Below are 12,659 nucleotides of genomic sequence, written 5' to 3' on the forward strand. Positions count from 1 at the left end.
CCTGACTGCCCCTCAGACTGGAGAGGGAGGGGGAGAGGAGTGGGGGGAGGGGGAGAGGAGAGGGAGGAAGGGGGAAAAGGGAGACGGGGAGGGAAATGGGAGGCGGGGAGGAGGCGGAAATCTTTTTTTTTTCAATAAAAAAATTATATTTAAAAAAAAATTAAAATGCCTTTGTTGAAAATTGCCACAAGGAGGAGCCATTTCATAACAAACCATTTGAGCATAAAAAAATGAAGTCCTTTGACTAAGGTTAACTTTGCTGTAATGTTCTTTGGTGTAAGGTCTTTTAAAGTGATGTTTCTAAAATGAAAAATATGGTTATTAAATGAAAAACAAAAGAAAAGGAAAGGAAAGGACATGAATATTCCTGTGTATGTTGGAGAAGAAAGTTTATTATAGACATGTGGGAGAGCATAGGCCTCAGAGGTAGGGACATCCGAGAGAGTCATTAATGGACATGACCAAACTGAGATGAACCACGTGATAGAGGCGGGAGGAGAACCAGATGCAGCAGCCAGGAGACTAAAGGTCCAAAAGGGCCAAGTAACCAAAATGTCTGGATTACATTGGAAAGAGCCTCTTGGGGAAGGGCAGCCCAGACCCTGGCCTGGAGAATTTAGGGTAAAGGGTAGGGTATGCAAGCCATACCTTGTAAAAGGTAGAGACTGAGAGATGCTGGGAAAACTTGGAGGCCAGGTCCTGTTTGATATGTTAAATAGGTACCTCAGCCATTTGTCCTGGGCTTGAAACTTAACAAGAATTTATGCAAACTTCCAATTTCTTCTAAATCATTACTTTTGTAAAATTAAAAAAAAACCTGAATTCCTAGAAAATGGAATTTTAAATACAAAAATACAAGCCCAAATAAAACACATGGAGATAGATAGATAGATAGATAGATAGATAGATAGATAGATAGATAGACAGACAGATAGATTTCACAGCAGAAAATTTGTTAATGACATGTGTATCTGGACAATTAATGTAGGAATCTTCTATTTCTCTTGTAACTTTATACTTATGTAATTGCAAATGAATAAAAGTTATGGGTAAAAAAATAACTAAACTTATATTTTAAACATTTATTCATATAGCTTTTTTGGGGGGGAAGGGTTCGAGGCAGGGTTTCTCTGTGTAGTTTTAGAGCCTATCTTGGAACTCACTCTGTAGATCAGGCTGGCCTCGAACTCACAGAGATCCACCTGCCTTTGCCTCCTGAGTGCTGGGATTAAACGCATGCACCACCACTGCCTGGCTTCAATATATGTTTGTGTATGTGTGTGTATACATTTGTACATGGGTACAGATGTGTCACTGTGCCTGGCTTTCTCCCTCATTCTCTTAACAGTATATTACAAAGTTATTTATTTTGACACAGTCCAGTTTATACACTCACATTTTTTCAATTTGTTGGCAGTTTCATACATGTATAGGAATATTAGTTATTTTTAACCACCACTCCCTCATCTCATTCTCTGTCTGTTTTCCTTCCAACAAGTCCCTCTTCCACTTTCATGTTTTCTTTTTAGTGTGACTTTTAATAGCTTTTGGAGCCAATTTGGGGAAAAGAGAAAGGTCTAAAATTGGCTCCCCAACAATGATATTTCCTATTAGGTTTCCTAAAAATTTTAAGTTATTACATATTACATTTTAAGACTTTAATCTGTTTTGAGTTACTATTTTATAAGGAGTATAATTTAGGTTGTGATTCATTTTTGCATATGAATGCCCAGTTATTCTAACACCATTTGTAGAAGAAATTACCCTTTCTCCATTGATTGTATTTACACCAAATCAGTCTTTTGTGGATCTACTGGCCTGTCTATCCTGTTTCATTAACTTCTGAGGAATGTGCAATAATAGTTCAGCTGTATAGTAAGCTATAAATTAGGGTAGAGTAATTAATAAATTCTATTCTTTTGTAAAATATGTTTAATTTAGCAACTGACCTTCTACAGAAATTTTAAATTAAATTTGTGTACATTAACAAAAGCTATACTTGAAGTCTGACTGGTATTACATTAAATGTGTACATTGGTGGGAACAGATATCTTTACTGTGTTGAATCTTGTAGCTCGCTGTTACAGTTTGCTTTTTATTGTTGTGATAAACACCAAAAGTAAATTAGGGTGTTCAGCTTACAGTTGTAGTCCATCATTGAAGAAAGTCAGGGCAGGAGCTCAAGGTGGAAACCTTGATACAGAAACCGAAGCAGGAAGCATGGAAGAACACTACTTACTGGCTTGCTCTCCATCCTTACTTTGTCCAGCCTGCTTTTCCATAGCACCCAGGACTACTTGCTAGTGATGGTACCACTCACAGTTAACTGTGTTCTCTCATAACAATCATTACAAAAATGCCCTACAGGCCAACCTTAAGAAGGCATTTTCTCAAATGAGGTTCCCTTTCTCATATGACTACTTCACACCAAGCTAACAAAAAACTAATTAGCACATCTATGAGCTTAGTGTATTTCACCACTTAAGTCTTCTTTGATTTCTTTCACCTACATTTTGTAGTTTTAATTTTGCAAGCAACTGTACATATTTTGTTTAAAAATGTGTTTAAAAATGTATTTCTACCAGCCTATAATTCACAATCCCAGAGAACCTAGACAACAAAGAGGACCCTAAGAGAGACATGCACGGATCTAATAATGCACATGGAAAGTAGAAAAAGACAAGATCTTCTGAGTAAATTGGAAGCATGGGGACCATAGAAGAGTGCTGTGAGACAATGGTCTTGCACCCTGTAAAGGTTTGTCAGTTGTTAAATAAAATGCTGATTGGCCAGTAGCCAGGCAGGAAGTAGAGGTGGAGTGACCAGAACAGAATTGTAGGAAGAGGAAAGCTTCAGTCTGCAATCATCATCCTAATGCAAAGGAAGCAAGATGAGAATGCCTCATTGATAAAAGGTACTGAGCCACGTGGCTAACACATACAAGGATTATGGGCTAATTTAAGATGTAAGAGTTAATAAGAAGCCTGAGCTAATATGCCAATCAGTTTATAATTAATGTAGGCCTGTGTGTGTGTTTCTTTGGTACTGAAGGGCTGCAGGACCAGGCAGGACAGAATTTCTGACAAGAGGAGAGGGTAAAAGGGGAGGGGAGAGAAAGGGAGGGGAGCATAGAAAAATGTATAGCTCAGTAAAATCAATCATAGTAAAAAATGTATTTCTAATTATTCTTTGATGGTATGTGGAGTACAACTGATTTTTATTTGTTAATCTTGAGTTCTGCAAGCCTTTCCAACTTTGTTATTTATAGGAATTTTATTTAAAAGTTCTCTGGGATTTTTATACATAACCAATTATGTTTTATGTAAATAGGGACAATAATAATGCAATCTATGCTTTTTAATCTTATATTATCATAGGCAAGATTGTCAATGCTATATCAAATAAAAGTAGTTAAAGAGCCTTGTTCCAAGTCTTAGTGCGAAAGCACTTAGTTTTTCATCACTGTGAGATTAACCGTAGGATCTTTTGATCATTTTTGTTTTGTTTTGTTTTGTTTTCATCATGCTGTTTAATCTAGCACGTTGCCTAGAAAGGCTTGTTAGCAAGAGTACAAATAGGTCTCCAGCATGTCTCTTAGAGATCGTCTCACCCACTGCTCTGTTTGGCCGCTAGCCTCTTGTCTCTCTCTTCAGCAATTCCTTTTCCTCAGGGGAGAGAAATCCATGGTTTGTTACCCTTGCCAATAACAAAAATGTTGGAAAGCCGGGTGGCAAAACTGTTGCCATTGGCATCTTTCACATAGACCACATCAAAAGAGCCGGGATTACGGGCGATGGTGGCCCACGCCTTTAATCCCAGCACTCGGGAGACAGAGGCAGGCGGATCTCTGTGAGTTCGAGACCAGCCTGGTCTATAAGAGCTAGTTCCAGGACAGGAACCAAAACCACAGAGAAACCCTGTCTCGAAAAACCAAAAAAAAAAAAAAAAAAAAGAGCCGGGATGTCTCTCTCTGTTGGTGATCACACCAATTCTTCCCAAGTTAGCACCCCAGTCACCATACACAGGTTATCAGTGTCAAACTTGATGAAGTCGGCTATTTTGCCCGTATCCAAATCAGTCTGAATGGTGTCATTCACCTTGATGAGGGGATCAGGGTAGCGAATAGTGCGAGCATCATGGGTCACCAGATGTGGGAGTCCTTTTGTGTCCACAAAGATCTTTCTCACTTTGCACAACTTGTACTTGGCCTCCTCAGGTGTAATACGATGAACGGCAAAACGACCCTTGGTGTCATAGATCAGACGGAAGTTCTCTCCAGTCTTGTCAATACTGATGACATCCATAAACCCAGCAGGGTAGGTCATATCTGTCCTGAGTTTGCCACCAATCTTAATGAAGCGCTGCATGCAGATCATCTTCACTTCATCGCCAGTCAGGGCATACTTAAGCCTGTTCCTCAGGAAAATGATCAGCTTGTGAGGGCCAGTGGACGGACGAGGCGCAAACACGCCGGTTAGTTAGTTTATCCAGCATCCAATGCTTTGGAGCTGCTACACGCTTCAGATGTTTCTTGGGACCACGAGCCATTGCTGCGCTGGGAACAGAAAGAGACTCGCCTTCCTCTGGTGAACCCTTGTTGATCTTCTAAAATTTTATTTTTGAGATAAGGCTCAAGTATCTCAGGCTGGCCTTCAATTTGCTATGTAACAAGGATGCCATCAATTCCTGATTTTCCTGCCTCCAACTCCTGAATTCTGGGATTATAGACATATACCATCACTACTGGTTTAACCTGGAGGGTTTTGTCTTAAGATTTCAGATTGAGAAGTACCTTTCTATTGCTAGTTGAGAGACTTTTTTTCCTTTCCTCCTTCCCTCCCTCCCTCTTTCCCTTTCTTCCTGCTTTTTTTCTTTTAATCAGTTTATTGCCCATTCTAGTTAGTTATTTTTGAACTCTCATTTTATTGCATAGATCTTTATATTTATACTTATGGCAGTACACCTCTTCCATAAGTATTCACAGTATTCTAATTTTCTCTATATTCATGTTTACTTTGTATGTCTTTTTCCCATCCTTGTGCTTGCAACCTATGCTATTGTTATTGAAATGTGTTTCTTGGAAACAAAATATAAAAGCAGTTAATGCTTTTTATGTACAGTGTGATAGTTTCTGGTCTTAATGTATTTAGATAATTTACATCTCATACAATTACTTATGTTTAGATATAAATTTATCATCTTTTTATGTTTTTTCTTGCATTTTTGTTTCTCTCCTTTTATGTCTTATTTTAACATCTTAATTTCTCTATTTTAACTTTATTATATAGCATCATATAATATTTTATTGCTTCTTTGAGATATTAAAATGCATATTTAAGTTTTCACTGTCATTTACATGAGTTATATGCTAGTTGGAGGAAAATTCAAATTCTTTTGCATACCTTTATGGGTGTGAAATCTCTCCTTTATTATTTCTTTTTTGTGGTATATATACACATTTGAGTTTTATTCAGCCACAAAGAAAAAGAATAAAATTATGTCATCAGCAAGAAGATGGATGCTCCTGGAAATAAGCCAGACTCAGAAAAGCAAATATTGCAAGTTTTTTGTCTTTTGGGTGTGTGTGTGTGTGTGTAATATATGTGTGTGTATGAAAGCAGAAGCAAAAAAGATATGTTGAGAAAGGGGACTAGAAAGAGATGGTGAAGGGAGAAGGTATGGGGGTTGTTTTTCTAATCTTTTTATTTTTCAGAGCTATCTCTTTTTGGTTCCTTAATCAGAAGGTGTCAACTGTTACATCTTAACCAGATCCTTGTTTTTTGATTTTGGTTCCTGTAGGCTTCTGTTGCCAGCCATTGTCTCTGCCATGGACATAGCTGGAGTTGGTGCATGAAAGAATGGAGGAAATGACTAAAAACAGTTATTTCTCCCCGTCCTCTGAGCACTAAAAGATACCTTTCCAGTTCCTGGAAGCACAGTATTCATTGCCAAGTTTCAAGCTATGCTTTAATACAGGTTATATAATCCTACAAGGAAAAAAAAGGACTATGAATTTGCTGGTCCTTTGAATTCTGGTGTTCTCCCTTATCTGTAAAGTGTTTTATTTACTTTTAGAAGTTTCAAAGAGTTAGGTTGTAATTTTTATCAATTTTTTATCAAATAACTGAATGTAGTCAAAGGCAAAGAGCAAAATGTGTTTACTCCATCTTATCCAGAACTAGACCTCTAGTGATAATTTAATTCTGTCAAACTATTTGCTTGTAAACTTACTTGTATGTTATATGTGTCATCATTATTTACATCACACAAATAACACATTATGGGCTTTGTTATTAATTGTGGCTATGAAACTGAACTCAAAATAAGAAAGGTCAAGTTTCTAAATGAAGTAATTATACACTATAGTCTTCTCCCCCTTTTCTGAAACACATTCATTATTATTCAAAAACAGTATGTTCCCAGATTCTTTGTTCATCCCCCATAAAAATATGGAGTCCTATGGACCAGCTTTAGTGGTATGACATAACAGAATGAAAAAGAAGTGATTAGAAACGTAATGCATCTTTCCAGTGAACTCTTTTTTGAGACCATATAAAATGTCTGGACCATATAAAATACAAGGGTGTATTGCTTACTCTAAAAACACCATGTGTTTACAGCTGATAAATACCTTTAGTAATGTGGCAGGATACAAGATCAACTCCAAAAAATCAGTCGCCTTCTTATACACAAAGGATATGGAAGCAGAGAGGGAAATCAGAGAAGCTTCACCTTTCACAATAGCCACAAACAGCATAAAATATCTCGGGGTAACTCTAACCAAGGAAGTGAAAGATCTATTTGACAAGAACTTTAAAGCATTGAAGAAAGAAATTGATGAGGATATCAGAAAATGGAAGGACCTCCCTTGCTCTTGGATTGGGAGGATCAACATAGTAAAAATGGCAATTCTACCAAAGGCAATTTATAGATTCAATGCAATTCCTATCAAGGTCCCATCAAAATTCTTCACGGATCTTGAGAGGACAATAATCAATTTTATATGGAAAAATAAAAAACCCAGGATAGCCAAAACAATCCTATACAATAAAGGATCTTCTGGAGGCATTACCATCCCTGACTTCAAACTCTATCACAGAGCTACAGTAATGAAAACAGTGTGGTATTGGCATAAAAACAGAGAAGTCGACCAATGGAATCGCATAGAAGACCCGGAATTTAATCCCCAAACCTATGAACACCTCATTTTCGACAAAGGAGCTAAAAGTATACAATGGAAGAAAGAAAGCATCTTCAACAAATGGTGCTGGCACAACTGGATGTCAACCTGTAGAAGATTGAAATTAGACCCATATCTATCACCTTGCACAAAACTCAAGTCCAAATGGATCAAAGACCTCAATATCAGTCCGAACACACTGAACCTGATAGAAGAGAAAGTGGGAAGTACCCTACAACAGATGGGCACAGGAGATCGCTTCTTAAGTATAACCCCAGCAGCACAGACACTAAGGACAACATTGAATAAATGGGACCTACTAAAGCTGAGAAGCTTCTGTAAAGCAAAGGACACTGTCACTAAGACAAAAAGGCAACCTACTGACTGGGAGAAGATCTTCACCAACCCCGCAACAGACAAAGGTCTGATCTCCAAAATATATAGAGAACTCAAGAAACTAGACTCTAAAATGCTAATTAACCCAATTAAAAAATGGGGCACTGAACTGAACAGAGAATTCTCAAAAGAAGAAGTTCAAATGGCCAAAAGACACCTAAGGTCATGCTCAACCTCATTAGCAATCAGGGAAATGCAAATCAAAACAACTTTGAGATATCATCTCACACCTGTCAGAATGGCTAAAATCAAAAGCACCGATGATAGCCTTTGCTGGAGAGGCTGTGGAGGAAGGGGTACCCTCATCCATTGCTGGTGGGAATGCAATCTTGTGCAACCACTTTGGAAATCAGTGTTTCGGTTTCTCAGGAAATTCGGGATCAACCTACCCCTGGACCCAGCAATACCACTCTTGGGAATATACCCAAGAGATGCCCTATCATATGACAAAAGCATTTGTTCAACTATGTTCATAGCAGCATTATTTGTAATAGCCAGAACCTGGAAACAACCTAGATGCCCTTCAATGGAAGAATGGATGAAGAAAGTGTGGAATATATACACATTAGAGTATTATGCTGCGGTAAAAAACAATGACTTCTCGAATTTTGCATGCAAATGGATGGAAATAGAAAACACTATCCTGAGCGAGGTAACCCAGACCCAAAAAGATGAACATGGGATGTATTCACTCATAATTGGTTTCTAGCCATAAATAAAGGTCACGGAGTGTATACCTGGTGAACCTAAAGAAGCTAAAGAAGAAGGTGAACCCAAGAAAAAACATATAGTTATCCTCTTGGCTAAGGGAAGTAGATAAAATTGCCGGGGACAAAATTGGGATCTTGGGGGTGGGGTGGGTTGGGGATAAGGGGGGACAGGGAGAGAAAAGTAAGAAGGGGAGGATTGGGGGAACTTGGGGAAACAGGAAGATTGGGATAAAGGAAGGTCGGATAGGGGAGCAGGGAAGCACATATCTTAGTTAAAAGAGCCACCTTAGTGTTGGCAAGAGACTTGAACCTAGAGTGGCTCCCAGGAGCCCAAGGCGATGTCCCCAGTTAGTCCCTTGGGAAGCTGAGGATAGGGAACCTGAACTGACCCTATCCTATAGCATTACTGACGAATATCTTTCATATCACCATAGAACCTTCATCTGGTGATGGATGGAGATAGAGACAGAGACCCACACTGGAGCACTGGACTGAGCTCCCAAGGTCCCAATGAGAAGCAGATGGAGGGAGAACACGAGCAAGGATGTCAGGACCACGGGGGGTGCACCCACCCACTGAGACAGTGGGGCTGATCTATTGGGAACTCACCAAAGCCAGCTGGACTGTGACTGAAACAGCATGGGATAAAACCGGACTCTCTGATCACGGCGAACAATGAGGACTGATGAGAAGCCAAGGTCAATGACAAGGGGTTTTGATCCTACTTCATGTTCTGGCTTGGTGGGAGCCTAGCCAGTTTGGACGTTCACCTTCCTAGACATGGACGTAGGGGGGAGGACCTTGGACTTTCCACAGGGCAGGGAACCATGACTGCTCTTTGGATAGGAGAGGGGGGGTGAGAGGAGTGGGGGGAGGGGGAGAAGAGAGGGGGGAGGGGGAGAAGATTGGGGGGAGGGGGAGGGAAATGGGAGGCTGGGAGGAGGCGGAAACTTTTTTTTCTTATTCTCAATAAAAAAAAAAAGAAAAGAAAAAAAAATAAAAACACCATGTGGAGATTATCTTAGTTAAGCCTATCAATCATAGATATAAGACATATGAAATTCTTTTGAGGTAATCTCAGCTCTGACCATTTTTTACTATAATACTATTGTATCCATATCCATACACAAGACAGTTTCAAATTCCATGGCGCTAAAGAAAACTATCAGAAATAATATTATTATTGCTCCACCAAATTATGGAGTTATTGAGCAATACATAACTAAAACAAAAAAGCTCAAATTAAGCAGATTCTCCACACAAAATAATTAAAATCAAAATATAATAAGTTTACTTTTTATAAGTTTATGCTATTAAACTATAAACAATATTAGAATAACATGTCATGAGTAAATACATATTTTCTCATATTTGTGTACACCTTTGGTTGACAAAATAACCACCTGAACCAGTCAATATGTCACTGATCACAAAGACAAATGTGCTTTGCCTCCAAGAAACTTTTAAGAAAATTCAAAGTTTTCAAGAAGTAAAGGAGAGAAGGAACCCTGCTGAGATAACCTACAGATTTCAGTGGAATAAAGCAGTTATTTGGAAGTAGTGACCTAATTGCAGATCACAGATGTTCTTGAGCTAGAGTTCACTGTATTACATAGAATGAGTTCACTGAATTACACAGAATAGATATTATTGCTTTAAAAAACTGGATTATTATCCTTTCTATGAGTATGTCCAGGGGGAAGGCCCCCCTTTTCAGAGCAAAGAATTTAAATTTAATTACCTTCTTTACACACTAGCAAAGCTCCAATGAGGCCTGAATTCAAATCTTTCACCAGATCTACATGAGATAGATATGAATACGTGAGACATGGAGGGTCAGAAGCCATTGGACCATTCTCTTTCAGGACCTGCCAAACATATGTATGACTTTCACCAGGAAAAACCTTATCATCTTCCTTTTCCCTTTGACTTGTCTGATCTCCATATTCAGCTCCTAAAGGAAGAAGGCATAAAATTATTTTTTTGTGTGTGTCTATTGTCAACTCAGAAACGTGTTACACTCATAGATGATAATAGAGTCTACATAATAGACTTCCAAGATTTTGAAAGCTCTCACCATAAAGAATGATAAAATTTTCAAGGAGATAGATATATTCAATGTTTTAAATATTCCACAATATATATCTATACTAAACATCATATACTATACCATTACTATTTAATATATATATGACAAAATAACTTTTAAGTTTTAAACCACATTGTGTCAAAACATTACACTGTACCTCCAAAAGATGAGCAACTTGTGGGATATTAGTTTAAGATTTGTTACATTCATTTATGCTGTGGAACATTTGTTTAATGATGCAAAGATGTATTGCATTTTTTTGTTGCATTTGTTTAACTCTGTGAAGTTGTGTTACTTTGCCTAACTAAAACACCTGGTTGGTCTAATAAAGAGCTGAATGGCCAAAAGCAAGGCAGGAAAGAGGGAGAGGTGAGGCTGCCAGGCAGAGAGGATAAATAGAAGAATGGAAAGATCTAGGAATGAGAAAAGGAGAAGCGGAGGACACCATGGTCCAACCACCTAGTCAGTTGCAGAGTATGAAGGAAGGAAAGATATATGGAATAAAAAGAGCTAAAAGTCCAGAGGCAAAATGTAGTTAAAGGGAAATGGGATAATTTAAGTTAGAAAAGCTGGCTAGAAACAAGCTAAGGCTGGACATTCATAAGTAAGAATAAGTTTCCATGTATTTATTTGTGAGGTGGAAGGTAAAGCCATAAAGATTAAAAACACCAAATACAGCAACATTGTCAATAAAAATTCTCTTTATATTAAAAAAAAGCAAGAGGACATAATTTTTATGCCCAAAATTACTGTTAAAAAATGGTAAACTCGGAGAACCATCTCTGGGGTGAATGAGTTTCTGACCCGCGGCAGCAGCCTGGGACAAGGAACTATTCCTACAGGGCCTATACTACTGCATACTGCCTCTCTCTTCCTATCTCACCCAGCGTGCATCCAGAACCCTCCCCACTTCTGCCTCCCCGCCATCTTTGGACAAATAACATCACCCAGCTCAGCCTGTCTGGGCACTGGGATCAAATCTGGAGGGCAGCCAGGTGGGCGGGAATTTCTCTGTTTCAATAGCCTGCCTCCAGCAAGCAAGGTAGGCACTTTGTTTACAAGCCACCCTACCAGCGCGGAGATCTGATCTCGGCACCAGGAGAGCCATCAATGGGGCACCTAGAGAGCCATCACGGGAGAGTGCCATCACAGGGATGGTACATCAGTGGGCAAGACTACTATACGCAGCCAAGCTTTCGTTCACTATAAATGGAGAAAACAAAATTTTCCAGGATCCTGTAAAAGAAGATCCATAGGGGAGCATTCAGAGGAAGAGATGGGCAGGCGCCAATGCAAGAATTCACCCAACAATCTGAAGAACAACATGAAACCACCAGAACCCAGCGACCTCACAACAGGAGGACAGGAACACCTTAATCAAGAAGAAGTAGAAAAAATTGATTTTATGAAAGTGATTGACGTCCTTAAACAGCATGTAAAAATGCCCTTATAGAAATGGATGAGAAGTATAACAGAAAGTTAGAAGAATTAAATAAATCAGTGAATGATACCCTAGGAAACCAAGAAAAAACAATCAAACAGATAATGGAAACAGTTCAAGACTTGAAAACTGAAATGGAGGCAAGGAAGAAAACACAAACAGAGGGCCGGCTGGACATGGAAAATCTAGGTAAAGGAATAGAGACTACAGAAACAAGCATAACCAACAGAATACAAGAGATAGAAGAAAGAATCTCAGATTCTGAAGATACCATAGAGAAAATAAATGCACTGATCAAAGAAAACAGCAAATCCAACAAATTCTCATCACAAAACATTCAGGAAATATGGGACACAATAAAAAGACCAAACCTAAGAATAATAGGAGTAAAAGAAGGAGAAGTGCAGCTCAACGGTCCAGAAAATAAATTTAATAAAATTATAGAAGAAAACTTTCCCAACCTAAAGAAAGATGTACCTATGAAGGTTCAAGAAGCATACAGAACACCGAATAGGCTGGATAAAAAAAAAAAATCCCCTCGCCATATAATAATCAAAACACAAAGCATACAGAATAAAGAAAGAATATTAAGAGCTGCAAAGGAAAAAGACCAAATTACTTATAAAGGTAAACCTATCAGACTTATACCTGACTTCTCTATGGAAACCATGAAAGCCAGAAGGTCCTGGATAGATGTACTGCAGAAACTAAGAGACCATGGATGCAAGCCAAGACTACTATACGCAGCCAAGCTTTCGTTCACTATAAATGGAGAAAACAAAATTTTCCAGGATAAAAACAAATTTAAACAATACGTAGCCACAAATCCAGCCTTACAGAAAG

At 38.5% G+C, this 12,659-nt stretch overlaps 1 protein-coding gene and 1 pseudogene across 8 annotated transcripts in view; both read right to left on the bottom strand.

The window, feature by feature from the left end:
• Nucleotides 1-12,659, bottom strand: part of F8 (coagulation factor VIII) — a 142,382-nt gene that overhangs the window by 96,321 nt on the left and 33,402 nt on the right. For 6 of the 8 annotated variants that reach the window (XM_050124938.1, XM_050124937.1, XM_050124939.1 and 3 more), the window contains one exon: nucleotides 10,028-10,240. The exons of 1 other annotated variant lie outside the window; for it this stretch is intronic. In XM_050124938.1, coding sequence (XP_049980895.1) covers nucleotides 10,028-10,240 — 213 coding nt within the window. The remainder of the gene's footprint in view (nucleotides 1-10,027; nucleotides 10,241-12,659) is intronic. One more of the 8 variants, XM_050124936.1, reaches the window with a different exon arrangement.
• Nucleotides 3,607-4,563, bottom strand: LOC126490209 (40S ribosomal protein S4, X isoform-like; annotated as a pseudogene).

Source organism: Alexandromys fortis, unplaced genomic scaffold, assembly GCF_014885135.2.
Source record: "Alexandromys fortis isolate MF-2015 unplaced genomic scaffold, M_Fortis_MF-2015_v1.1 scaffold_225, whole genome shotgun sequence".
Lineage (NCBI taxonomy): Eukaryota > Metazoa > Chordata > Mammalia > Rodentia > Cricetidae > Alexandromys > Alexandromys fortis.